General features: G+C 45.2%; 1 protein-coding gene across 4 annotated transcripts in view; it reads left to right on the forward strand.

The window, feature by feature from the left end:
* Nucleotides 1-23343, forward strand: part of RERE (arginine-glutamic acid dipeptide repeats) — a 577800-nt gene extending 554457 nt beyond the window's left edge. For 3 of the 4 annotated variants that reach the window (XM_051988633.1, XM_051988635.1, XM_051988636.1), the window contains 11 exons: nt 8846-9008; nt 9631-9723; nt 10372-10571; nt 12355-12516; nt 13559-13681; nt 14261-15612; nt 15839-16061; nt 16846-17569; nt 20479-20625; nt 21665-21845; nt 22332-23343. In XM_051988633.1, the coding sequence (XP_051844593.1) occupies nt 8846-9008; nt 9631-9723; nt 10372-10571; nt 12355-12516; nt 13559-13681; nt 14261-15612; nt 15839-16061; nt 16846-17569; nt 20479-20625; nt 21665-21845; nt 22332-22365 (3402 nt within the window). In that variant the 3' untranslated portion in view covers nt 22366-23343. The remainder of the gene's footprint in view (nt 1-8845; nt 9009-9630; nt 9724-10371; nt 10572-12354; nt 12517-13558; nt 13682-14260; nt 15613-15838; nt 16062-16845; nt 17570-20478; nt 20626-21664; nt 21846-22331) is intronic. The other variant, XM_051988634.1, reaches the window with a different exon arrangement.
* Nucleotides 23344-27172: the final 3829 nt, after the last annotated feature.

Raw genomic sequence — 27172 nt, forward strand, 5'->3', positions numbered from 1 at the left:
CCCCTCCCCCACTGGGCACTAAACCAGTTTGGTTCTTCATGCTGTTAGCAATTATAGCCCAAAGATGTAAGATGTGTTGACTAGAAGACCTTGTTGTGAGATGAGGTGAGATCACCAGGAACAAAATGATCATTACGGGCCATTCATGTCGACAGCATTTATGCCTCTATGTTTGCTTGTGAGCAAAAGCAGAAGCTAATTTGCAAGGCTGCCTTTGTAAAGCAAGCTTTTGATCAATGATTGCCTGTGTTAATGTTTCAGTAGACTATTGATTTCTGCAGCAGCTTTTGTTCCCTGAATTTATGTGCAATGGGTCTTTGCAGCATACACTATGCATGTTTGATGAAAGTTGAATTGACTTTACTCCCAGAGAGGCCAGGAGCTCTTTCGTTCCCTATTTGTAGAACTAGAGTTTTCCCGACATGTTCTTTTGTTTGTGTTCAAGACCCCGCCACCCATGTAGTCACCAATATGCTGTTTCTAATCCCCCAGATTCACTCCATTCTAATGTGTTTAATCTCTTAGGTAGACATTACAGCATTTAAAGTCAGACTGCTAATAAAATCTGGCCTGGAATTTTTATTTATATTGTTGTACTTTCTCATCAACTTTCATCTTAAACTTGAGTTTCTTCTTCAAAGTCTGTTTTATCAGTTCCAGTCAGTAGTAGTCAGATTGTTAAACCCGTCAAGAATGCTTTGTTGGCTATTTTTAAAACTACTCCTGTGATATTGATGGCATTGATTTCTGTCCACTATTAAGTTCATTTCTTTCCTTCTAGAATTTTGTTTGTTGTTGTTGCTGCTGTTGTTGTGTTTTGGGTTTTTAATCAGCAGAGAATACAGTTGGGGGTTAGGATTCAAGGCTTCTTCATCCTTTAACTTTTCCATTAACTTACAATATGTACTTAGAATCATCTAACCTCTGTGAATATCATTCTCCCTTTTTTGTAGTCTATAGATAAAACTTATTTTATAAAACCCTTAGAGAATTTTGCAAAATCTGACTTATTTGGATAACTTTACTAATTGTTTCTGACTTCACATAGTCATTTTCTTGCTGTGGCCAAAAGTACCTTGGTGCCATTTCTGTTGTATTTGTGGGATCCTCAATCTAGTACTAGAAGGAGTTTCAGAGGTCCTCGGGTCCACCCCTGTGTTTTTAAAAGTAGGGAAACTGAGGCACAATCAGGTGATAAACAGTGTACCAATGCTAGGCTGGCCCTGTTGTATCACAGGCCTAATGTGAATATGAAATTCATCAAAACTTTCCTTTTCATTCAGAATGAGAGAATAGTTATTAAAAGTACTTAATACAGTGTCTTGCACATAAGCAGGGCTATATCAATGATTATTCTCTTCTCCACTGCATTTCCCCTTCCCCTCTCTTCCTTTGTCCTTCCCTTCTCTCCCTTTTATCCTTTCATATTTCTCTCATCCCTTCACTACCACCTGGTTTTCATCTCTTCTCTCCCAGCCCTGAACTCTTAATTCAAATCTTCCCTAATAATAACAGTTCTACTTGGGGAGGACAAAGGAGTCTTGGTCTTTTCATTTTTCCTTATTGAACAGAACTTTAAAATATAGGATTAAGAGGCTGAGGTTTTGCTTTACTGGCACAATGAGAGGAGCAGTCGCTGTAGTGCCATGTGGCTTTTTTTAGCCTGTTTACTTTTTCAGCTGTAGTGAGGGACACAGCGTCCTTTGAAAGTTTTGGATGGTTTGAGAGGGTAACTGCTCTGAGGCGAATTTTCGCACACAATTTCTGACAGAAGAAAAATGGATCTTTTTCTTATTTCTCTTTACATGTTTACAGTTTTTAGTCTCTTCAGTTTCCAAGGCAAGGGGGAAAGAAGTAGGAAAGAAAACCAGAGGTTCAGCAGCTATGGCTGTAAGATACCTATAGTTGACCATCCACCCACTGTGGCCACACTTGTCTGCCTTGAGCGGAAAAGGAAGCGGCACAGTGTACATGCTTGTAAATGTGTGCATATGGAACTCCAGACACTCTTACATGGTGAGAGTCAGGAGGAGAGGGGTCTGCCTTCAGGTACCAAAGATTATTTTTGAAGTTCCATTCTCATTTCTGAAATGTATGTGGACCACAGAAAGCTGATTCAAATAAAAGTCAGTGCTATTCGGACAGCACCCCTTACCACAGAACTCTGTAGATGAAAAAACTGAACTGAACCCTGAGAGGTACAATGACTTCTCTAATCTCCCACAACAGAGAATCTAAGCCTGACATAGTCTTTAGAAGAATCTCTTCTAGTTTAATTCTCTCATGCACAAAAGGAAGTTGAAATCCAGAAAGGTGGTATTTCTTGTCCACAGAGACAAATATCTCAACGCAGGCTCCCTGACTTTGTCTCCTCCATGACTTTGCCTTGCTCTGCTAGGAGCACAGTCAGGCTCTAGCCTGGATTTAGTTCTCTGTGGATTTTGCTCCTTGGACACATTGCTTACATTACCTAGAACTGTTGATTATTGTTGCTGCTGCTATTACAGTTCTTTCTATCTTTCCTCCTCATTTGACTTATAGATCTAAAAATCATGGACTAGATTTTTTTTATTTCTATGTATCAACTTTGTTCAGGGAATCCAGTATTTCTGATGGTAGTTATTCATCATTCATTTGCTAGAAATACTCATTTAGGTCTTCTATGGAGTCTTTTAGGTCTTCTATTTTTGTGCCCAAAAGCAACTTAAGCATCTTAATGGAAGGAGTGGACTGATGGCAGTGACGGTAGTCTATTTCCTGACAGTTGGATTGGAAAAAGAGTTGGCATGTGTGCATGTGTTTACCTCTGTATACCCCAAAATGCAGACACCTGTGCTCACAGATTTGCTTGGGCTCTAACACTTACTTCCACTGTGATTTTACTGAGGCATTCATTCCATCCTGGATCTCTGCTTCCCTAAGCCCCATTAGTAGATCATCTTTGGAAATTGCTGTAGTCAAAGAGTTTTTCACCTGTCAGCTTATCTGGTGATGAACCTCTCCACAATAGGGGAACATGCATGCCGTTTTGTACTCGCCTGCTACGACCCTAGCAGAGCCTTTGAGAACCCAGATTCACCCCCATGCCAGCATCAGAGTAGGACTCTTCTTTGAGCATGCGCACATACATATTTTTGGATGAGTAGATTATTATGAAGATTAAAGGGATAAAGGGCAAAAAAGCAGAGCAACCAGACACTCTGAAGTGAGTTGCTAGTTGACATCACGGTGCATAGAGCTGGGCCTGGAGTCAGGAAGACCGAAGTTCAAATCTTGTCTCAGACACTTAATAGTTGTGGGTTCCTGGGCAAATCTCTGCCTCGGTTTCCTCATCTGTAAAATGGGGACAATAATAGCACATATCTCCCAGGGTTATTGTGAGGTCCAAATGAGATAACATGTAAATCACTTAGAAAACTTCAGTGAATTTAATGGAAGTAGAAGGCATTGTAGAAGATGGTAGAAAAGTGAGAGTAAAGCAGAGCTGGTATAGGTGATAACAGCACTGAAATGAAGAGATAAACCCAAGAGGTGGAGAGCTGGAAGGGCAAGACTTTAGAATAATATTGTAGCCTCTACCTTCTGTTTTGCGATGTCTCCTTTCAGTATATAGCCTTTGGGATATAGTTGCCATTTCCCAAGGTCAAAGGAATCTTTGTAAATCATTTTCTTGGGGAAGTATAAGATGTTTTTAGGCTACTTTATTAAAACCAAAATGTCTTTATCAAGCATGTATTTCCTTCATGAAAAAAGAAAATCAAAGCCCTTGTAACAAATATGCATAGTCAAGCAAAACAAATTCACACATTGACTATGCTCCAAAATGTGCCTCATTGTTCATATTAGTTCATGATTTCTCTGCTGAAATGTAGAAAGTAAGAGTCATAGCAAGATTGTGTGATGTTTGACAGTGATAGATTTACCTCTTCTCAGCAATGCAGTGACCCAAGGCAATTCCAATGGATTTAGGATGGAAAATGCCATCTTTATCCAGACAGTGAACTGTAGAGACTGAATATGGATCAACGCATACGGTTTTCATCTTTTTGTTTATTTGTTTTTCTTTTTATTCTGATTTTTCCTTTACAACATGAATATGTTTAAAATGATCCTACATGTATGATGTCCTTGTGGCAATGGTTGGGAGAAAAAATATGGAACTCAAAATCTTACAAAGATGAATGAATTTGCTTGTAATTGAAAAAACAATATTATTGAGGAAAAAAAATTTAAAAGGTGGAGGTTGTATGCCTCATTGTAAGTTTCTCTGGAACTATTGCCTTGATCAGAATTTTTGAGTATTTTAAAATTGTTTTTACAGTTTTGTTGTAATAATAATAGTATTTCCCTGATTTTGATCACTTTATGTTGTATTAATCTTACCAGACTTCTTTTCAACTGTCTTTTTTTCTCATTCCTAGCAGCACAGCGACATTCTGTTTTATTCATAGAACATAATTTGCCTTGGCTATTCCTCATTTGGTGTCCCTCTTAAATTTAAGTTCTTTTCTACCACCAAAAACTAAGATAATATTTTTACTTTCAAGTTCTTTAGGGTATAGGCCTTCATAGCAGTATCATTGGATAAAAAAAGATATGCACAGTTTATTAACTTCCTGGCCATAGTCCCAAATTGCTTTTCAGATCAGCAAGGAATTTGCAACTTTACCTAATGTGCCTCATTGTGGAACATGGCTCTTTTCTTGCTGTGACATTGGAAAGTTTTCTTGTTGGACATATAGGAATGGATTTTCAGACTAGAATTTTTTCTTGATATTTTGACTCACTTTTTAAGCTATGGACTCAAATATTCAGAAAGGGAGGAAGTAACAGATTTATATTGGATAATGCTGAAAAGCCTTTCTTGGGCTAGTCTGAAAGACTAGATGGGACATTGTGCCATTTTTTAGTAATATTTTCTTAAGAACTTATAAGGGCAAAACATTTTGGAACTCAGAGGCTGCCTAATTGTAAATGTTTTCTTATTTTAAACCAGAATATGAGCCAGATTTTGAGTCACCTGACTCCATATTCATGATGAAATTCTAATATTTATAAAAAGGCTCTTATAGTGGGGGTAATATTTCTTTAGCTTGAAACAAAAACATCAGTACTCTTGATGTGAAGCTTAATAAAATTAATTTCACCTACTAATGTTAGTAAGCTCTCTCATCCAAGCCATGGTATGTTTTCCCACACATTCTGCTTTTTTCTTTTCTACACCTTTGCCTTGATATTCCCCTCACCTGGAATGCTTTCTGATCATATTTATAACTTTTTTTTTTAAATAAAAGGATAAGCAATAACTCCATATGTGGGGAGCAGCATATATACCTACACACACACACACACACACAGAGTAATTCTTAGAGAGCTATGTTTGGAGCTAGGAAGATGACATGTGAGACCATGGTCAGGAATTACTTAATCAGACCTCAGGTAACTCTAGGAATCTCTCTAAGACTCTAAATTACAAAGAAGTTACCCATCTTGCATTGGTACAGGAGTGGTTACTAAGAGGTAAAGGAAGTGAAATCCTAAATCAGTCATTCATGTTTTTTCTTTTAAAACCACTCACAGTGGGTTGGTTGATAGAAGGCATACACATTATTCCAAGAGACATACTAACTGATTACTCATAGAGTCTGTAAAGTTTCCTGTGGTAACTTCATTTATTCCCATTCCTTTTTTCTTCCTAAAAGATTGGTCTGTCTCCCTTCTTTGTATAATATAAAAGAAATGGCAACATCTAGTCTGGAGAAGGCCCAGAGCTCTAAGAAGTATCTAGATTTAAAAACTGGTTTTGGAAAAAAAAAAAATGATGGCTCAGAATTCCTATATGTTAGCCTCTTCACAGTTCCCTAGGTTTCTCATTTTTCTTTTAGGTAGTCAAACCCAGGTCTTCTTTTTAGGCTAAGTCTTTGAGATATGAGTAAATGAGATATTTAACTACTTGACTTGTATTGGCTTTGTTAATCAAATGACAATTTTAGGTGGATTCCATTGCTTTGTGCTGTTCTTCACTAAATCCAACTATTTGCCTCTTTCTAGTATATCTATTTGACTTACTTCACCAATTACAATATTTGTTTCCATACTGTAATTTCTCCCGTACATCCCCTGTCCTGGTGATTTGTGTCTATAAAATGTTTATTTGAAAGATTGTCAAATTAGCCAGATTCCTTTTGGGAGATTCTCATACTTGTATTTCCTCATACTTTATCTTGTTTGAGCTAACATTTAAGAGGCATTTTCCATCAGTAGAATGAGTTTAGTTTAACTAAAACCGTTGGAAAGAACATACTTGACTCTCGCTTTTTCTTCATTTTTTTTTAAATTGGCAAAAATCTGCCTTTTCCCCTTCCTAGCCTAACCCGCTCTCCCTTCATCTCCCCCCAATTGAAAACCAAGTAAATCCTTGTTACAAATCAAACAAAACAGATTTCAACTTTGGCCACAACCAAAATGACTGGAATCCTTTACCTCTCTATCAAGAAGTAGGTAGGCTATTTTATCATTCTCTTGAATTAATCTAGCTAAATCTAATATGTATGTATACGCATGTTATAAGCTACTTTTTTCATTTTCATTTGTTTTTAACATTCCTTTTTTTTTTTTTAAGTTTTGAATTCCAAATCCCCTCCCTCCCAGTCCTCACCCATTGAGAAGGCAAAAAAAAAATCAGTTTATACATGTGAAGGCATGTAAAACATTTCCATATTAGCTATGTTGCAAAAAGTAAAAATAAGAAGGAAGAAATATATATATATGTATATATTTTAATTATGCTTCAGTCTGCATTCAGTTCATCAGTTCTCTCTAGAAGTGGATAGCATTTTTCATCACAGGTCCTTTGGAATTGTCTTGATCAGAGAAGCTAAGTCTTCAATGGTTAATCATCATTACAATATTGCTGTTACATATATAGTGCTGTCCTGGTTCTGTTTTACTTTGTATCAGTTAATATAAGTCTTCTGAGGTTTTTCTGTAGCCATCCTCCTTGTCATTTCTTAATTATTTTCTTTCACAATTTATTTAGCCATCCCCAATTGATGGACATCTTCTCAGTTTCTAATTCTTTGCTATCACAAAAAGTACTCCTATAAATATTTTGTACAAATAGATCTTTTCCCTTTTCTTTGGTTTACTAGTTTGATATCTCTTTGGGCATAGTTCCAGCTTGTTCTTCAGGTTGAACAAAACACAAGTCTAATGATCTTTTTTCAATCCTGATTCTCTTTAACTTCTCTGCAGTCTTTGACTCTGTTAATCACTCTCTCCTCTTTACCTCTACTTGCTACCCTCTTCTTTCTAGGTTTCTGGGACTCCCTTCTCTCTTCTAAAGACTACTTCTCAATCTCCTTTACTGACTCCTCAGATCATATTCTCTAAGTTTAGGTGTCCCACAGGATTCTGCTCTGAAGCCTTCCTCTATGTTACTTTACTATACTATACTATACTTTACTATAAAATTTCACTATTTCCATGCAGGTGATTCTCAGAGCTACCTACCCTGCTCTGATCTCTCTACTGACCTCCACTTTTGCATCTCCAGTTGCCTTTCATACTTCTCACTTGGAATATCTAGGAGACTACTTAAATTCAGCCTGTCTTAAACTGAACTCATAATCTTTCCTGGTAAACCCATCCCCTCCAATTGGGCAAACCGCATTTTACCAGTCCCTCAGGTTTCCAGCTTGTCATACTCAAGTCTTCACTGTCTCTCACCCTCATAATCTATGGCTACATTCAGGCAATTTCCTTTTGTAACATCTCTTGAAAATACCCCCCCTTTTCTCCCCTGATATTGCTACCATTCTGATATAGATTTCTTCCCCTCCCCACCCCCAACCTGGATTATTGCAATAACCTGCTAGATGGTCTGACTGCCTTAGTCACTCCCCACTTCATTCCATTCTCCATTTAATCACCAAAGTGATTTTCCTTAAGAGCAACTCTGACCATGTAAACTCTAGGGGCATTCTATATTGCCTCCAGAATCAAATACAGAATCCTTTTTGGCATTCAAATATATAACCTAGCCTTTCCAGGCTTCTTATTCCCTGCCATATACTCTTCAGTGCAGTGACAAGAGAGACACTCAGCCCTGGGCACTTTATTTGGTTATCCCCATGCCTGGAATGAACTTCCTCCTCAACTCTGCCTCCTGGATGCCTTCAAATCCTCACTTAAAATCCCATTTTCTTCAGGAAGCCTTATGCCTTCCCTCCCTTAATTATTTCCTAATTATCCAGACTGTGGCTTGTTTGTACATGTTTGTTGTCTTCCCCATTAGATTGTGAACGCCTTAATAAATCCTTATTGACTGATTTCAGCCCTCAATTGTATATGTGCATATATGTTGTTCCCAATTCATGTGAGAGTCAGCTTTTCTGCCGTACTTTGTTTGTAGGTGTTTGTGTAAGGCCCTGTATTTTCTTTGATCCACATGACTGCCTCAGACCCAGTGGTCTCAGGGGACAAGCTGGTGACCAGAACTCAAGGTTGGCTTGTTGGCTGACAGTGTGAACAGAAGCAGCTCTTTCTCAAAGCGCTCGAGACCAACCATACTCTGACCCCCTTTGTATATGTATCAGAATGTTTTGTGTCCTTCCTCTGTGTAAGAGACTTTGTCAGAGACCAGCACGAAGTTATGTCAAGCAAACTGAGGATCGCACATCCGGGCCACCCTCCCAGGGCTCATCCCTGCCATTAGGAAAGCAGTTGCTGTGACTTGAACCCAATATTAAGCCGTATTATCCACTTCCAGCAGAAAGAGGAAGCTCTTTGAAGAGGTGTTCCTTCACCATTGTCCCAATTGACACTGGATTTTTCTGTTTTGCAGGGAGAGTTAATCACCTTTTATTACTATTGGAAGAAAACCCCAGAAGCTGCCAGCTCCCGGGCTCACCGGAGGCACCGTCGGCAGGCTGTGTTTCGAAGGATTAAAACTCGAACAGCTTCTACTCCTGTCAACACTCCATCCAGGCCCCCCTCCAGTGAATTCTGTAAGTACAAGCAGTGTGGGGTGGGGGCTTGTACATGGCTGTAGAACTGGACAGAGAAATCCCCAGCAAAGCCGAGGGCCCCCTCAGTTATCTCTCTGACTGGAGAGAGGACGGGCATCCTCGTGATGGTGGGATTGTCGGGATAAGGTCTCCTGGGTTTCCCGTCGGCCTCTGAGTCCGCCAGGAGCACTCCTGAGGCCTCGGGGCAGGATGACCGGAGTCTCTGGCTCTGACTCCACAGAGCGGCGGCTCACTGCGCTCCCCTTGTGACCAAGGTCCAAGAGCCATCTTGGCCTGAACATGTGTGCCAGGGCACGACCTTTTACCCACATGAGCAAAGCTCCTATTTCAATCCCTCAGGGCCAGAGCCTGCTCCTGCCGGGCTCTCACATTCTGCAGCTGTGGCTGTCTGGGTTGGGGGGCACAGCCTGCCACTGCTCGGGCCCCTCCCCGTGCAGCACCCGGGAGAGTCCTCGGGGGCTTTCCCCTGAAGGGAGCCTTCCTGCCCCAGCCTAGGAGGAGGACTCCCGGCGCAGCGGGGCTCTCACCCTTAGTCGGGCCTCTAATCGGAATGTTCCTATTCTCTCCTGCCCCTCCCCCATGCTCTGCTTGCTTTCCTCAGTGGACTTGAGCTCGGCCAGTGAAGATGACTTTGACAGCGAGGACAGCGAGCAGGAGCTGAAAGGTTACGCTTGTCGTCACTGCTTCACAACTAGTACGTGCGCGTGACAGAGGCCGGGCCTGCTTTGTGCCGGTGCCGGCTTTCTCTGGGCCGATTCCCTAGCCTGGGCTGCTCTAGACTGTCAGGGCCTTAACAGCTGATGAATTGGAACGGGTGATGAGACGTTGGGGGTGGAGACAGCAATTTATTCTGACTGAATTCCAACTTAAGTGAGAAGTTGAGGAAGGAATGCAACAGACTCTTCCTGGCCCGTAGAGCTTTGAATGACAGGTCCAGGGAATCTGCCCTTAATCCTCCAGTGTGGCGTTAAAGGCCTTCGTTCCTGACCCTGTGCTACCTTCTCATTCCTGAGCAGAGAGAGGAGCAAAAGGGGTGGGGGGTGGGGGGATGGAAACCTAGAGGAGACAGGCAACAGAGGCGGCCTGCCACCCTCTGCTTGGATGGGCTACCAGACACCTTGAAGAGACAGTTGGCTCTGGGAGCCCCTTGTAAGGGTCTCTTCCGAACCCAGAAATAAGCAGTCCTGGTCCTAGAACCTAGAAGCTTTGGTCATGTCCCAGTGAGACAGCAGCTTGAGTAGGTGTGATGTTTGGGGTCTGGGTGACTGGCTCCAGGTGGTCATTCCTTCTGGTAAGGGACATGCTGACTCTGTTTTACTCCTTCCCCTGACCCTTTGTGAAGCCTCCAAAGACTGGCACCACGGCGGCCGAGAAAACATCCTATTGTGCACTGACTGTCGCATCCACTTCAAGAAGTACGGTGAGCTCCCCCCAATTGAGAAGCCAGTGGACCCACCACCCTTTATGTTCAAACCTGTCAAAGAGGAAGAGGATGGGCTCAGCGGAAAGCATAGCATGAGGACCCGACGCAGTCGTGGCTCGGTATGGCCTGAGGGCATTGTGGTGTCCTACCAGTCCCACCATCTTGGTACCTTGGCCACCTCCAGTGCTCTCCTGGAACATTTGTTCCCCTTGATCTCCATCATTCTCTGATCTGTTCCCCATGGTAGCTATCATCCACTTAGGCAAAATTAACATGCCATTTCATTATTCATCATAATTATCCTAATACATATTTATATAATTCTTTCAAGCTTACAGAAAACTTTTCTTAACTTTCTTTACTGCCATCAAAATGTTCAAAGTCCTAAAAGATTTTTAAGGCATAATACAAGGATTCATCTAAAAATACATTCCTTTCTGGGTGATACAATTTTATTCTTTCTTGCCTTTGTATCCTCTTCATTTCCAAATGTATCCTTCTCAGAGAATCATTTTATAACAATAATAAAAGAGAAGGAGGAAGGGAAAAGTTGAGCAAAACTAGCCCATACATCCACCAAGTTCCTTCCCAGTAGCCCTCCACATCTGCAGAAAGGAAAGAAGGACTTTCTCATAAACTTTTATTGAAGCCAGGCTTGGGAAAAACTTCATTTCTCTTACATGGGGAAACTTTAAGAAGACCCTCAAAGGTAAAATAATTTGCTCAGAATAATGGAAATAGTTGAGAAAAGCACTCTTCTTGGCTTCCACTTCAGGGCTTCTTGCCCAGGTCACTGCCCCTCTGGCCTTCCCTGCTTCTTCCCCAGGTAGCTTGACAAGTTTCCCCCCATTCCACCTCTATCCCCCCCTCATTTTCTTTCTTTTTTTTCTTCCTTCCTTTCTTTTCTTCTTTCTTTCTTTCTTTCTTTCTTTCTTTCTTTCTTTCTTTCTTTCTTTCTGTCTGTCTGTCTGTCTGTCTCTCTGTCTGTCTGTCTCTCTGTCTGTCTTTCTGTCTTCATATGTTTTTGAAGACTTTTGACATGTTTTGGTTTGGGTTTTTTCCTATCCCTCTGCCTACCTCCCTTATCTTCTGGGAGTTAGTAGATCCTTTCTTCTGGTCCTGTCATTACAGCTTGTTCTTTCTCTAAGCCTCTGTCTTCAGAGTGACCTGTTTGCACTCCTGCCTGGCCCTGAGCACAACCCTTCCCTACTCCTTCATCTTGATGTGTTTCCCTTCTAGCTTAGCTTTCCTGGTGGTCAGACGGCCATGCAGCCACAAAGGAAACATAGGGAACTTCCTTAATGCTCCATAATAATTGAAAACAAAAACAGACTTCACATGAGGATTTGATTGATGTGTCTCATGGCATGCAGGCTGGAGACAAGCTTAGCATCTTCTTGATAAAAGCATTCTCCCTTTTAGCAGTGTATTGAGTGAAATTCACTGGGGCTGATGCTTCTCATCAGAGCTTAAGGATCACTGTGCTTTCTGTGTAAACCTCACTGGCCCTTCTGGAACAGGTTGTTCCCCATTTTCCATTTTTTAACCTTAAATTAGGTGGACCTGAGAGAATGTTATTTTATGATGAGGATACAGAACGAAAGGAAAAGAACTGACAATGATATATTATATAAAATATCCCTTAGGGTCCTTGTCCTCCCAATATATATTTCCCTATCTGTAAAATGTCTATATATAATATAACCACTCTCCCCTTTCCCCCCAAGGTGATAGGGATTATTTAATAAGAAAGAGAAAATAATCTTGCGCTGTTAACAATTGCTGCCTGTATTGACTACTCCCTGAGTTTCATGGTCACTTCACTAAAATAGAGGCTAGCAGGGACTGCAAGGTCATTCTAACCTTAATGGTTTCTTTGGGGTTTGTTTTGGGCAATGCTAGATGTCTACACTACGTAGTGGCCGCAAGAAGCAACCTGCTAGCCCTGATGGTAGAGCCTCGCCCATCAACGAAGACATCCGATCCAGTGGCCGTAACTCTCCTAGCGCAGCCAGCACCTCAAGCAATGACAGCAAAGCAGATTCAGTGAAGAAATCCACTAAGGTGAGAGCCGGTCGAGGCAACGCCACCTGGGATTTGAATGGCCCCTACTTACCTATTTAGGTCTTTGGGTGGGAGGGAGCTGGTGACGTGACTTAGCTTAGCATAGCCCCTTCTGCCCTTTCTGCCTCCTCCCTGTCAATTGTTTCTGTTGTAATGAAAGGTTCCAATCTAGTTCCCATCAGCTCATTCTCTCTTCTCTCCAATACTTTCTTCACACAGTTGCCAAATAGCCAGAAACCTAACTTTGTCAAATAATACACCAGCCTTACTCCTCTTTTCAAAAACCTTCAGTGGATTGCTGTTGCCTCTGGGATTAAATAGATACTCCCCAACCTTGCCTTTAAGATTCCCTGTCAAGGATCCTTTTTTGGGAGCATAGGATCAAAGATTGAAAACTACAAGGGAATTGGGGGCCATCTAGTCCAGTACCCTCATTTTGGAAATGAGAAATTTGAGGTCTAGAGTGATTTGCCCAAAGTCACATAGTTATCAAGTAATAAACCTTGGTCTTTGAATCAAATGTAGTGCTATTACCAACTGCCCTGCTGTTTTCCTCATTCCTATTAATATTGTGGTGGTGATGATGATGATGTGTGGGTGATGACACCTTATTTTTTATTATTCCCCTTCATTCATTTCCATCTAAAGTGGGCTCTTGGCTATTCTCCAAACTCAGCATACCTCTGCCACTTCAGTTAGACTATCCCACAGTGTCCTCCTGCCTGAAATTCTCCCATGAGAGTCACAGATTCTCCAAATAAGAAGGGACTTGCAGAATCTGGGCCTGAGCAGTGACATATCCCCAGAGTTGGTCATTCAGTCTTTGATTGGAAGACTTCCAGGGAAGGGGTCATGGCCACTCAGTGCATTTTGGAGAGTTCTGTTTGAGATCGTTCTCCTCTTGTTGAGCCTGGATATGTCTCATTGCAACCACTACTCTGAGAGTCTCTTTAGATTTACTTTCTATCATAATTAAAATGGTGGCTTAAAAGATTATTTCAAGCACTGCTATCAGCTTTCCATTTCATGATTCTTTATGTAGAAGATAAAGGAAGAAGCTTCTTCACCTCTCAAAAGCACCAAGCGTCAGCGAGAAAAGGCAGCGTCTGACACCGAGGAGCCCGAGAGGACCAGTGCCAAGAAGTCTAAAACCCACAGCCCCCAGGTGAGGCTCTGGGAGCAGTGGGCCCCACTCTGCACTGACTGCTTTCTCAGGGGACAGACTCACTCCCGAGCTGTGCCCAAGAAGTATTCGGGCACCAGACGTAGTCTTGCTGGTAGTAATGTGCAAGGAGCACATCATCTCTTCCTTTCACTTAGAGCAGAGTTTTCCAGCCCAGATAATATGGTTGACCAGTAAATTTACTGTCTGGTCCTACTCTGCTAATTCCAGCCTCAGCCTGGCAGCTCAGGGTTGGTGGGGAGGGGGAGGAGGAACATACTGGGAGCTAGGAATGAAAAGACCAGCCTGCAAGAGTAGAGGAAGAGAAAGAAGGGAACTTTCGAAGGAATTTTGCTAGCAAACATTTTGCAAGCCGGTAGAAATGTGTTGCAGAGAAGCAGTTTGCTCCTGAGGGGGTGGGCTTGGGGGCTTTGAGATACAGCCTAGCTGAACAAGTTGAGAGGGCCGCCAAGCAGGGATGCGAGAATCTTGGTGAGCTCAAGCTAGAAGGGGAGCATCATCAGGAAGGATGTCCCCGCCCCTACGTCCAGCTGCACATCTCCCTTTTTCTCTGTCCTCTAGGAGATCAGCCGGCCCAACTCTCCGTCGGAGGGTGAGGGAGAAGGAGAGAGTTCGGATAGTCGCAGCGTTAATGATGAAGGGAGCAGTGACCCCAAAGACATTGACCAAGACAATCGCAGCACCTCCCCAAGCATCCCCAGTCCTCAGGACAATGAGAGTGACTCAGACTCCTCTGCCCAACAGCAAGTGGTGCAGGCTCCCGGTGGCCCTGCCCAGGCTGCCCCTTCCACCCCCCCGGGGGCAACCCAGCTCCCAGCCCCGGTGCCCACGGCAGCCAGCGCTCCCTCAGCCCCTCCTCAGGTTTCGCCCTCAGTAGCTCAGCCACCTGGCCAGCCTCAGGCTCCTGTTCCATCTCCAGCCCACTCCCACATCCAGCAGGCCCCCGCCCTGCATCCACAAAGACTTCCTTCCCCACACCCACCTTTGCAGCCCTTGAGCGTGGCACAGAACCCTCCTCAGGCTCCCGCCTCGTCCCAGTCTCACCCGCAGCCCCCCCTCCACAGCCAGGTGCCCCCGGGCCCTCACGGCCTGCAGGCACAGCCTCTCTTGCCACACCCCGGACCGCCACAACCTTTCCCTCTTGCCCCGCAGTCCTCTCAGTCTCAGGTTCCACTCCCAGCAACACAAGCTCCTGCTCATCCTCATGGCTCCTTACAGGTCCAGGGCTCCCAGCCATCTCTGCAGCCTCCTCAGCCCCCCCGGGAGCAGCCGCTTCCTCCCGCTCCCATGGCAATGCCTCACATCAAGCCCCCTCCCACTACCCCTATCCCACAGCTGCCCACCCCACAGTCCCACAAGCACCCGCCTCATCTCTCAGGACCTTCTCCGTTCTCCATGAACTCCAACCTGCCGCCGCCTCCTGCTTTGAAACCGCTGAGTTCGCTGTCGACACATCACCCGCCCTCGGCTCACCCACCCCCTCTACAGCTGATGCCCCAGAGTCAGCCCTTACAGTCATCTCCAGCTCAGCCCCCAGTGCTGACTCAAAGCCAGAGCCTCCCACCAGTTGCCAGCCATCCCCCTTCAGGCCTTCACCAGGTTCCCCCTCAGCCTCCATTTTCTCAGCACCCCTTTGTGCCTGGGGGACCCCCTCCCATCACTCCTCCATCCTGCCCTTCCACCTCCACCCCCCCATCTGGGCCAAACGCTCCCTCCCAGCCATCCTGTTCCACGCCTGGGACTTCTAGCGGAAGTGTCCCTGTAGTGACCTCCTGCGCCATCCCACCCATCCAGATCAAGGAGGAGGCGCCTGATGAAACGGAGGAGCCTGAAAGTCCCCCTCCGCCACCCCGCAGCCCTTCCCCCGAGCCCACCGTCGTGGACACGCCGAGCCACGCCAGCCAGTCCGCAAGGTAAGGGCCCTGCGAGAAGGCGGGTTCTGCTGGCCGGCGAGGCTAGCCCCGTGTGACCAGGTCAAGGTCAGCCCTGGGACGGCCTTGTTCAATGTTCCACCTGACCTTTGGTCCCCAGGGAGGCGTCCTGAGCTCGGGCTGAGCCCAGAGGGCCGGGTAGGCCGCAGGCTGGGCCCCTCACAGAGCTTTCTGTCCTTCTCTCTAAGGAGTCTTTGGTCTTTTCCAGGTTCTACAAACACTTGGACCGGGGCTACAACTCATGTGCACGAACTGACCTTTACTTCATGCCCTTGTCGGGGTCCAAGCTCGCCAAGAAGAGGGAGGAGGCGATTGAAAAGGCCAAACGAGAAGCGGAGCAGAAGGCGCGAGAAGAGAGGGAGCGAGAGAAGGAGAAGGAAAAGGAGCGGGAGCGCGAGCGCGAGCGCGAGCGAGAGGCGGAGCGAGCCGCCGTGAGTGCTCTTAGCTGGCAGTCCCACCTGGCCAAAGTGGGCAGAGGCCGCCAGGGCAACAGCCCGGGGTTTTTGCCTTCACACAGACAGCCTGCAGGGACAGGAGGCGGGGGCCCCAACTTTCTTTTAATAGCCACAGAAAGATTTGCTGCCCTTAAAGTTCTGTTCTGGCTTTGGAGCATTGATGGTCCATCAAATGCACCTCTCTGAGGTGCTGCCGATCACAAGTGTGCGCCCAGGCCTGCATCGCAGCTCACCCGCCCTGGTGGAGGGGACCCGGATAGCCCCTGGGGAGATCTCTTATCCAGGAGCCGTGGGGTTCAGATGAAGCCAGACCCGGAAAGGCCTTTGTCTAAAAGGCAGCTGGGATTGTCGGCATCCTCAGTATTGTTTGGAGAGAGCCTAGACGCTCCCGGGCTGTTCTAGTCGTTCCAGCTTTAGCTAGTAGTGCGGTTCAGGGCCGATGGCGGGGCGGGGGGCCTGAAGCAGAGCGGCTGTCCCGGGAGCTGCTCCTCTGCCTGCTCCTGGGCCCGGGCCTAGGTTACCTTGCTCCCCACAGACACGCCAGCCCCTCCAGGCGTGGCAGGAGAGGTTCCTTGACCTCTCCCAGGCACTGTTACCTGGCTTCCTGTCTAGGTGACTGGCAGGGAAGCTTCCAAACCAAGAGGAGGAGGCTGTGGGCATGGGCAGAGCATGTTCTGGGCGAGCTCCCTGTGCTTGGGTTGGTTTTGGGCATGCTCCACGCGCTTTATGTCAATTAAGCTCCTCCTCCCTTCTCCTGTAGCAGAAGGCGTCCAGCTCCTCCCACGAAAGCCGACTCAGCGACTCTCAGCTTAGTGGACCTGCCCACATGCGGCCCTCCTTTGAACCACCCCCAACCACCATTGCTGCTGTTCCCCCGTACATTGGGCCTGACACACCTGCTCTTCGAACTCTTAGTGAATACGCACGGCCCCACGTGATGTCACCCACCAACCGCAACCATCCTTTCTTTGTTCCCCTCAACCCCACCGATCCCCTCCTGGCCTACCACATGCCCGGCCTCTACAACGTGGATCCCACGATCCGGGAGCGGGAGCTCCGAGAGCGCGAGATCCGGGAGCGCGAGATCCGGGAGCGGGAGCTCCGGGAGAGGATGAAGCCCGGCTTTGAGGTGAAGCCTCCTGAGTTGGATGCCCTGCACCCCGCCACCAACCCTATGGAGCACTTTGCTCGGCACGGTGCCCTCACGATACCTCCCACTGCAGGACCTCACCCTTTTGCTTCCTTCCACCCGGGGCTGAACCCCTTGGAGAGGGAGAGACTTGCTCTGGCTGGTCCCCAGCTGCGGCCTGAAATGAGCTACCCTGATAGACTGGCAGCCGAGAGAATCCATGCTGAGCGGATGGCCTCACTGACTAATGACCCCCTTGCACGGCTCCAGATGTTTAATGTGACCCCCCATCATCACCAACACTCTCACATACACTCGCATCTTCATCTCCATCAGCAGGATCCTTTACATCAAGGTGAGCCTCTGAGGGGAAATAGGCCAGCAGTGGGCAAAGGGGATTGGCCTCTGAGAGCATCAGAAGTTGAGAAAGGATCCTTGGGTGACCTGCCTCTAACGGGCCTGCTCGAACGATACACTTGCTCCCCAAGGAGCCGGGGTACCGAAGGAGAAATCAGTCCTGTGACCTGGAGTCCCATAGCACCCAGGGAGAAAAGGAGTGAGACAGGACCCCCTGAGATCTGGCTCCAAAAGTTAGACTTGGAGCAGACTGGGTAGCACTGGGAGAAGTGAAAGAGACAAGTGCAGGCTCTGAGAGCAAAGTGTGACTATGAGAAAGCTCCCCGATGTGCATAAGCTCATGTCATATAGGGGCCGTTCTCCATGAGCTGTTGTAGAGGAAAGAGCACTTATAGGGACCCTGCCAACTTAGTCTGTAAATATTCACTAGAAAGTGCTTGTGGCCGCGCAGGACAAGGTTGGCCAGCTTGACCAGGCAGAGGAGCCAGCACTCACCAGGGTCACTGGGAAGAAACCCCCAAAGAGCCAATAACTGATAGGTGGACTCTTCAGAGATGGTCTCTCTGAAGAGAACTGAGCAAAGGCATCAATACCCTTGAAGCTCATTCAGTTTTTACCTTTCCGTTATAGAAGAATAGGACCTGGCTGTAGCACACATTCAGACAAGCTCAGGGCTGTTCTCCAGCCCCAGTGGGTATCTGGTGGGGACAAAATGGGACCTTTAGGGATGTATGGAAAGGGTTCTCTTTGTTCAGTCTCCTCCACCCCCATTCCCAGTTTTTGGGCTATGAGACACCAAGAGAGATGCAAGGCAGCTTTGATCCTTGGCTTGTGTATGGAGCGAGCTCCCCTTATTAAAGATTGAGGAAAAACCTATTGTTGGCCCCCTCTGCAACCAGATAGAATAAGGGGCTCAGAGCTCAGAAGTGCTGGTTGTGAGTCCTGTCTCATTGTGTGACATGTGCAAAGGAATAAGCATTTATGGAACATCTACTGTGGAGCAGAAGCGTGCTAAATGTTTGCTAATTTTTGTCTTACTTGAACCCTATGTGGTAGAGACTGGAAACCAAGGCAGACAGAAGTTCGGTGATGTGCTCCAAGTCAGCAGCTGGGAAGTGTCTGAGGTTTGATCTGAACTCAGAGTTTCCCCGCTTCTCAGTCTGGCAGTCTGTGCACTATGACATCCCCCATCCCCAATCACCCCACTTTGCTGAGTTTGCCAACTTAGTCGTATGATAGAGTTATCCCATTTTGACCCCTACCTCATAACTTGACATGATGTAAATGCCTGCTTTGTGCAGAGCCCGGACCTCGAGCATGGGGAAGATAGGACGCTCAGGCTGGCCCCTGCCTTCTTTGCACCTAAGTAAATATGTTACAAATGGCCTTCCTCTCCCTTGGAATTGGAAGTACCCTATTGTGTAAAACACTGGAAACAATGGAAATGAGCATGTGGCCTTGTATCTGTGGCCATCAATGCACATTAATAAGCACTTACTGTGTGCTGGGCCCCAGAGAATACAAGGAAGGCAGAAGACAAGCCCTATTTTCAGGGAGTTCACACAGCCATGTGAGAGAAACAATATGCAAACTATGTACTAATGAACTGGAGATGGGATGAATTGGAGATAATTAACAAAGTGCTTTCAAATGAAGAGGTGGGGTTGGAGTCAACCCCAGGTAGCTTTAGGATGTGGGATCTTTGTAGGACTTGGAATGAAACAGAATGGTCTGTCTCTCCTAAATCTCAGGGAAAGCTTTAGAAGGATTTCATGGGTTTATTAACTTGTTGATCACAGTGGGGTGACTTGGAGATTTAGGCCTTTTTCCTGCAGGCTACAGTAACATCAGAATAGGAAAAGGATCTTTCGTAGACCAGAAAGAGTCATAGGTGTCCCAGAGGAGAAGAAGAGGTGTTAGAGACCCAGGTGGGATTTGGAGACAACAGGTTGAATTCTGGGAAACCTCTTCAGCAAAAGTACACACAAAACGTGGGACGGGACTTGGTGTTAGCTGTGGAAAATGCACAGGGGAAAGTGACTGGAAGAGAAGAGAGGAGGAAGCAAGGGCCCACAAGCCTCTGGCCGCCATGCTCCCCCAGGGGGAAGCTCTGGTGCGCAGTGGGGCTGAGCCGAGGCTGGGGCAGCCAGCGTGTTTGTTGGCTTTGTGCAGCTCAGCTTCCCCAGGGGCAGCTGGCAAAAGAGCCAGAGATGAGCAGAGAACTGCCCTTGAGTTTACACTCCCCGCTGTCTGCCTGGCAGGAGGGGCAGCAGGGTCTCTGCAGCCTGATGGTTTTCCCAAAGTCAGCACCCCTTTGTTAGTCACTGCTGACATGTCGGATCTCCTAAGGTCACCTTAACCCCACTCCACAGTCCCAATATCTTGACTACAGCCAGCACCAATGTTAGACCTTAGAGACAGCAGATAGGTGATCGGACTGACCAAAACGAGAGGCAGGCTGGGCAGTTCTGGACTTTGGTCACCTCAGGAGGACCTTGGAAGTGGGTCGATCCAGGTCTTTGAACTGGAGACTGCTTCTCCCTCCCCACCCAAACAAGCACCACCAGAAAGTTCAGATGAGCCGCTCTCCTTATTGGCTAGGTGGGCCAGGGGCCCCGGAGGGGGCTCCTGCTGTTCATCATGTGACTGATATTTCTCCCTCCTACATAATTCTCCTTACTGAATGAACTTGGATGTTAGAGATTGTTGCATTTTGGGGCAAGCAGATATCATTTCCAAGAGAAATGACAGAGGAGACATGGTTTTAGGAGGGACTGAATCTTCAGAGTAAAATGGCCATTCAGTGCAAATGCTGCTTATTTGTGACATAAGAAGAACAAGACCAAATGCTGATGAAGTGTCTTTGCTAAATGAGACACATCACCTTCTGGTTTTTCTGTTTTCCAGGTTCAGCAGGGCCTGTGCATCCACTGGTAGACCCTTTGGCAGCTGGCCCTCACCTGGCCCGGTTCCCTTATCCCCCTGGCACCCTTCCCAACCCTCTGCTTGGACAGCCACCTCATGAGCATGAGATGCTTCGACATCCCGTTTTCGGTGAGAACTCTCATCTGTACGCATTTGCCGAAAGACTTGTTTAAAGGTTATGTTAAACATGCTGATCGGCAGGGTGCTCTTCATGACCCTGCAAGGCGGAATCGTGAGGCTTGAGTTCTAGTGCTCATTTTAGGGCTGGCTTGTGATTTAATATTCTTGTTCAGAAAGGATATGGAGGTGGTCAGAATGATTCTGTCCCCTATCCTCTGAGGCCCCAATCGTTCTCAAACTTTTGTTCTCAGTACCTTTAGACTATTAGAAATGATTGGGAAGCTCTCCAAAGAGTTTTTGCTTTTTGTGGATTATAATTAACAGATATTTACCATGTTAGAAATAAAAAACTAATTTGAAATTTTTAGACCCTCTCAAAGGGTTTCAAAGACCTCCAGGATTCTCAGGACCATATTCTGAAATTCATTACTCAACAGCATCAGGAAATGGATTTCAACAATTTTGGAGAATTCCTTCTTCCTCTCTCCCCCCCCCCCCCCCTTTTTTTTTTTTTTTTTTTTTTTTGTCCTCTGCTTTTACAGGCTTTTTTTCTTTGTTATTTCATTTACTGATCTTAAAAGATTGATTTATTGGTTTTTAGTTTTGTAAAAATTTGGTGAATTTTACATTTATTGATCTTCCACTTATTAAGCATGGAATTTTTATTTCTGTACTTCTATGTTCTCAGATATATTTTTCTAGCCCTAACCTCTGTGACCTCCAATTTCCATCCTCCAACTATCTTTTGAATACCTTGAATTCAGATCCTACCTTGTGCACCAAGTCTTAATGCTACTACCTTCCATTTGTAATTCTCCTGCTTATCCTATGTACCTGTGTCTCTTGTTTTCATTTTGTCTTTCCCCTTAGATTGTAAGCTCCTTGAGAGCAGGGACAAGTTTTGCCCTTTTTTTTTTTTTTTTTTTTTTTTAAAAACTGAGCCATGTACTGTCCTGGTAGAAAAATGAAGGAGATGGATTTTTCTTTTCTTTCTTTCTTTCTTTTTTTTTTTTTTTTAAATAACTCACTGACTGTTCTTTTGTGGCAGGTACCCCATATCCCCGTGACCTGCCTGGTGCCATCCCGCCTCCAATGTCAGCCGCCCACCAACTGCAGGCCATGCATGCTCAGTCTGCCGAGCTGCAGAGACTGGCAATGGAGCAGCAGTGGCTGCACGGCCACCCCCACATGCATGGCGGGCACTTACCAAGTCAGGAAGATTACTACAGGTGAGCTGCGCGCAGCCCAGCGCAATGCTACTGCTGTGAGCCTTTGAATTGCACCCTAAACCCCACTAAAAGGACTTGAGGTTCCTGTTGTCTTAATTAGAAAGGGGTCTTGTGTTTCTAAATGATTCTCCCTCCACCCCTCCTTACACTTCATTGGCTTGGGTGGAATTAACATTGCACATGTTGGCTCTGGACCTGATTGGTCATTAACTTAGAGGCTTTTGTGACTGCTTGGGGGCTCCCAGCACCACTCATCCCATCGGGTGGAGCCCTCCCAGGTGCCTCAAAAACTCGGGAATGGAGAAGCCACAAGGTCTCCTCAGAAAGGCCTGGGGGTTTCTGTGCTGGAGAAGTCATCCTGTGGAGTCTTGACAGTCTGGCCTCCAGGCCAGGTCCAGTCTCTTATAAGGTCTCCACTTAGCCTGACCAGACCAAAGACTAAGATGTTCTCTTTCTCTCTCTCTCTCTCTCTCTCTCTTTTTTTAGTCGACTGAAGAAAGAAGGTGATAAGCAGTTATAAGAAGTTATTTATTTGTAACAGCAGAAATCCCAGGTCATGGGGGAAGAGATGGGATTTTTTACATACAATAGGAGCTGCAAAAGCAAAGAGAATATCTTCTGAAGATTTCTTCATCTATTTAAAAAACCCGCAACTGAAGACTTCCCAGCATACTAGTGTTCATTGGTAGAGAGGATGCCTCCGGGCTAATTCAGGTCTCCCTGCATGACAGCCTCCTCAGGAGCTGAGTGAGTCCTGGACTAGGCAGAACGTTCAGAAATCTTGCCTGCAATCTTGGCGTTTGGTTTCATGTTTTCTTTTCCTTCCTCGATTTCACAGTAGGTGCTAGAATCCAGCTCACACCCGTCACTGTGCGTGCAGAGACCGTTAGACATATTCTTTAAAAACAAAAAACAAAAACAAAAAAAAAAAAAAAAAAACAGGATTGCAGATAGGTGGTGGCATATGAGTTTGGAACCCAAGAACTATAATAAAAATCTACTTTTATTTTAATACATTGTAGGAAATCTTCATAATTTGACAGAGAGCTCAGTTCTGCAGCATGGCTTTTTAAGTCTGTAAATATAATAATTTTAAAACAGAAACAACCATTTTTTTCTTCCACAAACTACTATTCTGATATATTTTTTTTCCAGCCACGTCACTAATCGTGAATTCCTACCAGCTATTGACAAGAGTTGATTTTTTAATAAAAAAAAATATATATATATAAAATTATCCCTTTAATTAAAGGGAAAAGATGGGTGTTACTAATTTAAAATGGGCAAAAGCTTGGAATTTGATGGCAGCAGTGAGCATCACAGGGTTTGCAGGGATAACGTCACAAGCTGTTTCTTCATGTTTTTCCTTGATTGTATTTTGGTTTGGTTTGGTATGGGGAGTGTAGTTGGTTAATGGTGCAGACATCCACTGAATGAACCTCTTCCCTTTTCACCAGGAATGCAGGAATTAAATCCACTTTTTTTGCCTTGGTGTTAATGGTTGTTCATCTCTTTCTCTGAGGGATAAGGGGTATATGTTTGTGTGTGTTTGTGTGTGTGTGTGTGTGTGTGTGTGTGTGTGTGTGTGTGTAGGCTCAAGAACTTGGCACACACATATATTACGTTAAATAAACTAATTTTTCTAGAATTTCCCCTTGAAGTTTATAAAGTGTGGGATTTGGTACCAAAAAATTTGTGTGTGTGTGTGTGTGTGTGTGTGTGTGTGTGTGTGTGTGTGTGCATACACACATATACATACACACACACACACACATATATATATATATATATATATACATACACACATACATATATATGTGTGTATGCACATATTTATAATCCAAATATATATCTATGTGTGGTATGTACATATATATAATTCAAATAACTTAGTATTTGAAAGATAGGCTGTATGTTTGAGTTTTTATGTGTTTTTTTTTTTTTAGGAAGGTTACACACTAATTAAAATGCCAACACATTGGAATTTTAAAGGCTAGACCTAAATTGCCACTCCCACATTCCTTGGGAACAGCCTTATTGCCATAGTTGTGGATTACATTTAGGTGAGTTAGGACCTTGACTTTAAGATGAAGGGATAGTGGGCAACATTGCATTTTTTGATTCAGGAGCAGCTGACCTATATGGGATAATCCAGACCTGAGAGCCTTTTGTGGCTTCTCTTATCTCTGGGCAATCAAAAGGTCAGATGATCCAGCTTTTTGAAGCAAAACTCTATGGAATCACCTCCCTGCATTTGTATCTTTTTGCCCATATGATGCACTTTTACTGAAGCCCAGGGTTCAGTTGGTGAGGTCCAGGGGATGTCTGCATCTGCTGACCATGTTTCTCCACTGGTGCAAAACTTGTTCCGTTCTTTTTCTCTCAAACTCTTGAGGGCTATATCTCTGCCGTTTAAACTGTTCTATGTGGTGGTCATATCATAAGACTCTCTTGGACCATGGTAGATGAACTCATAGTTAATCGCTCAGACTTTTAAGGAATACACGACATGCCCAGTGCTCAGGCCACTATGACCGGCAGGAAGAAAAGCCAGTGTTCTGACGCAGAAACCAGCAACACCGTTGGGTAGAGTGATCTCCAATTCAGTTCTGGATTAAACCTGCATCAGGGGCGATTCCAGCTTTTTTCTACCCATGTGTTTATAGCCTGGATTTCAGTTGGGCTTTAATGGGTTGTTTCTGTTGAAGGAATTTTTTGCTTTTCTTTTGTCTCATTCCATGCCTGCCTTAACCCACAGCTGCTTAGTAGTAGATGTTCCATGGCTAAGTCATTCAGATTCAAAAGTGGCCAGTCAGGAACAGGGCCTTTGGGGGCTAATCTGATGATAACATCAGAATGTCTTGACCTGCTGTGCACACATTTTATCCTAAATTTTTAATGGAGCAAGTCCACCTCAAAATCTAGGGGAAATTAACAACACTGGACTGCCACCTCTTTCATCCCTCATTTCACATGTCTTTTTTTCCTTTGGGATCTAAGATGGTGACTATTAAATTAATTCTTTCTCTCCCCTCCCCCCAAAAAAACACCCTCCTCCCAATTCCCATTCTCCCAAAGAAAAGAGAGTTAAGTGATTAAGTGATTTTTTTAATCTTTTTTTTTTTAAGATGTCATGAGTTTCCTTTTTCAGTTCAGCATTTTATTAATTGTGTGTGGGTCTCCATGCTGCCAGCATCCCAAGGTGAAGCACTGAGATTTAGTCTAATAAATCAGCTGATTAACTACATTTTCTTGACAATGGCCCTAGGAGTCATCTTGGTGTGTTGGATGCCCTTTTAGAGTGACCCAGACACATGGTTTCCTTTGAGATTCATTCACCCTTTTTTCTTTTCAGTTGAAGTTTCAGGTTTGTTTTTTGTTTTGTTTTGTGTTTCAAACGTATCTTGTTCAATGTTGTCAAGGTCGAGCTTCTTGTTTTGCGGCCTCACATTCAGTGTCCACTCTGATTTGCTACATCTATATATATCTGGAAGCTTAATGTACATATGAGTAGTTTGCCATGAGATAACACAGTGTAAACAGAGTAGAAACCCAGAAATCGTGACTTCTGTGTTCTCTCCATTTGAGTATTTTGTAATTTTTTTGAAATATTTGTGGACAAATAAAACCAAGCTACACTACAGACTCCAGGCATTAGCCAGTGGAATGTGTCTCTTTACTTGGGGATGTAAAGGTCGGGAGAGTGTGAGATGAAAAAACAAGATGCTTCCTTCAGAGCCAGTCTGGTTTTCATTGCCCTGCTATCCTTGCTTTTAACCTGCTTGCTTTCTCCATCTGCTGGATTTGGGAAAGGGGCCATCTCCTTTAAGGGAGGGAGGGGGAGAGGGGAGAGGAGCAGGGCAGCTCAGGACATAGGAGCCAAGGCTTCAAGGGACGTGAGAGTTTTTAGGTTGGATCCACATTTTTTCCAAAGTCCTTGGTCTTTCCCAAAAAAGGAGAGTCGGTTCTATTGAAAACAAGTTCTCGATGTGTCTCCAAAATATTAGCATGGTTACTGTCTTTATAAACATTTAATTATAGATGCTTGTCTGGACTTCCAGAGCAGTCTATGAACTTTAAAAATCTGTTTTAATCACTTTCAGTATAATTGCTTCCCTTGTAATTCTCTCTTTTATTCTATGCACTTAAAACATTATTCTGAGGAGACAATAGAACTCCCGTACCCTGCCAAAGAGCTCACAGCTGAGAAGGAGAAGAACCCCCCTCTTCCCCCCAACCCCCTGAGCTAGGGAGAAATTTCCCCGGACATGGAGAGTGGAGCTGCCTCCTGCTTTCCTCTCCAGTGCCCTGTCCAGAAGGTAGAGAGGCTGTGATTCCTGCCTTCCTAGAAAAGAAAAACCTCAATCTCCGCCCTCCCCCCAATAAAATACAAATAGAAATCTAATGCAGGGTTAGAAGCGGTCCTGGTTCCAGTCTGTCCCCCTCCCACCCACCGTGTTTGTTTCTTGGCACTTCTCGCTAGCTCCCTTTCAGACCACGGCCCAGCTCCCACAGCTGTTACTCACTTAGCTGGCCCCTGGCTAACAAAGGGGGCCAAGTAGGAACGATGGGTCATCCATTAAAGGCATGAAAGCAACCACAGGAGGGCAGCAGTGGCACACGCCACAGGGATCCTACAGTCCTTTACAGAGGCTGCTGTCCCAGACTGGGGAAAGCTGGAAGTACAGTAGCTCCTCACAGCTCCGTCGGCTGCTGATGGGCAAGGGCCTCGGTATCTGCGCAGTGTCCGACCTGGGCCGGTTTATCCTGGTCCCCACTTCCAGGGACTCGCCATATCGAGGCCATCCTTTGCACAGGCACCCAGTTGGCTCAACTCACAGCTGCTTAGAATTCTCAAGATCAAGAACGAGGCCAGCCTCAGCCTGCCAGGTAGCTCAGTTTACAGGTACCACCATGTCTAGTTCAGCCATTGTTTAAAAAAATCAAGTGAGGGAAAACTCACTAGCTCCTGAGAAGGTCAATATTCATTTTGGTGGGGGTAAGTCTTAGGATAGTTTTTTTTATTTCGAGCCTAAATTTGGTCTTTCCCCTCCCCCAAGGGAACCAGACTGATTCCTCTTACCAAGGTAACCTTTCAGATACTTCAGGCAGCTACCATCCTTGCATCTACTCCATCAAGTCTCCTTCCAAGCCAAACATTCCTTCTAGTACTAGCAATACTGGAGACCCGAACCTGATAGAGCTTGTCAGTCACCATAGAAAATAACTTTGGGTTTTTTTTTTTAAATTAAATGCCATCATTTGATGAAACAAAACTGTGTTCTAACCAAGAGCTAAGGTAACTGACTTGGTTTTCCTAATGTGGA

This window comes from Antechinus flavipes, chromosome 3 (assembly GCF_016432865.1).
Source record: "Antechinus flavipes isolate AdamAnt ecotype Samford, QLD, Australia chromosome 3, AdamAnt_v2, whole genome shotgun sequence".
NCBI lineage: Eukaryota > Metazoa > Chordata > Mammalia > Dasyuromorphia > Dasyuridae > Antechinus > Antechinus flavipes.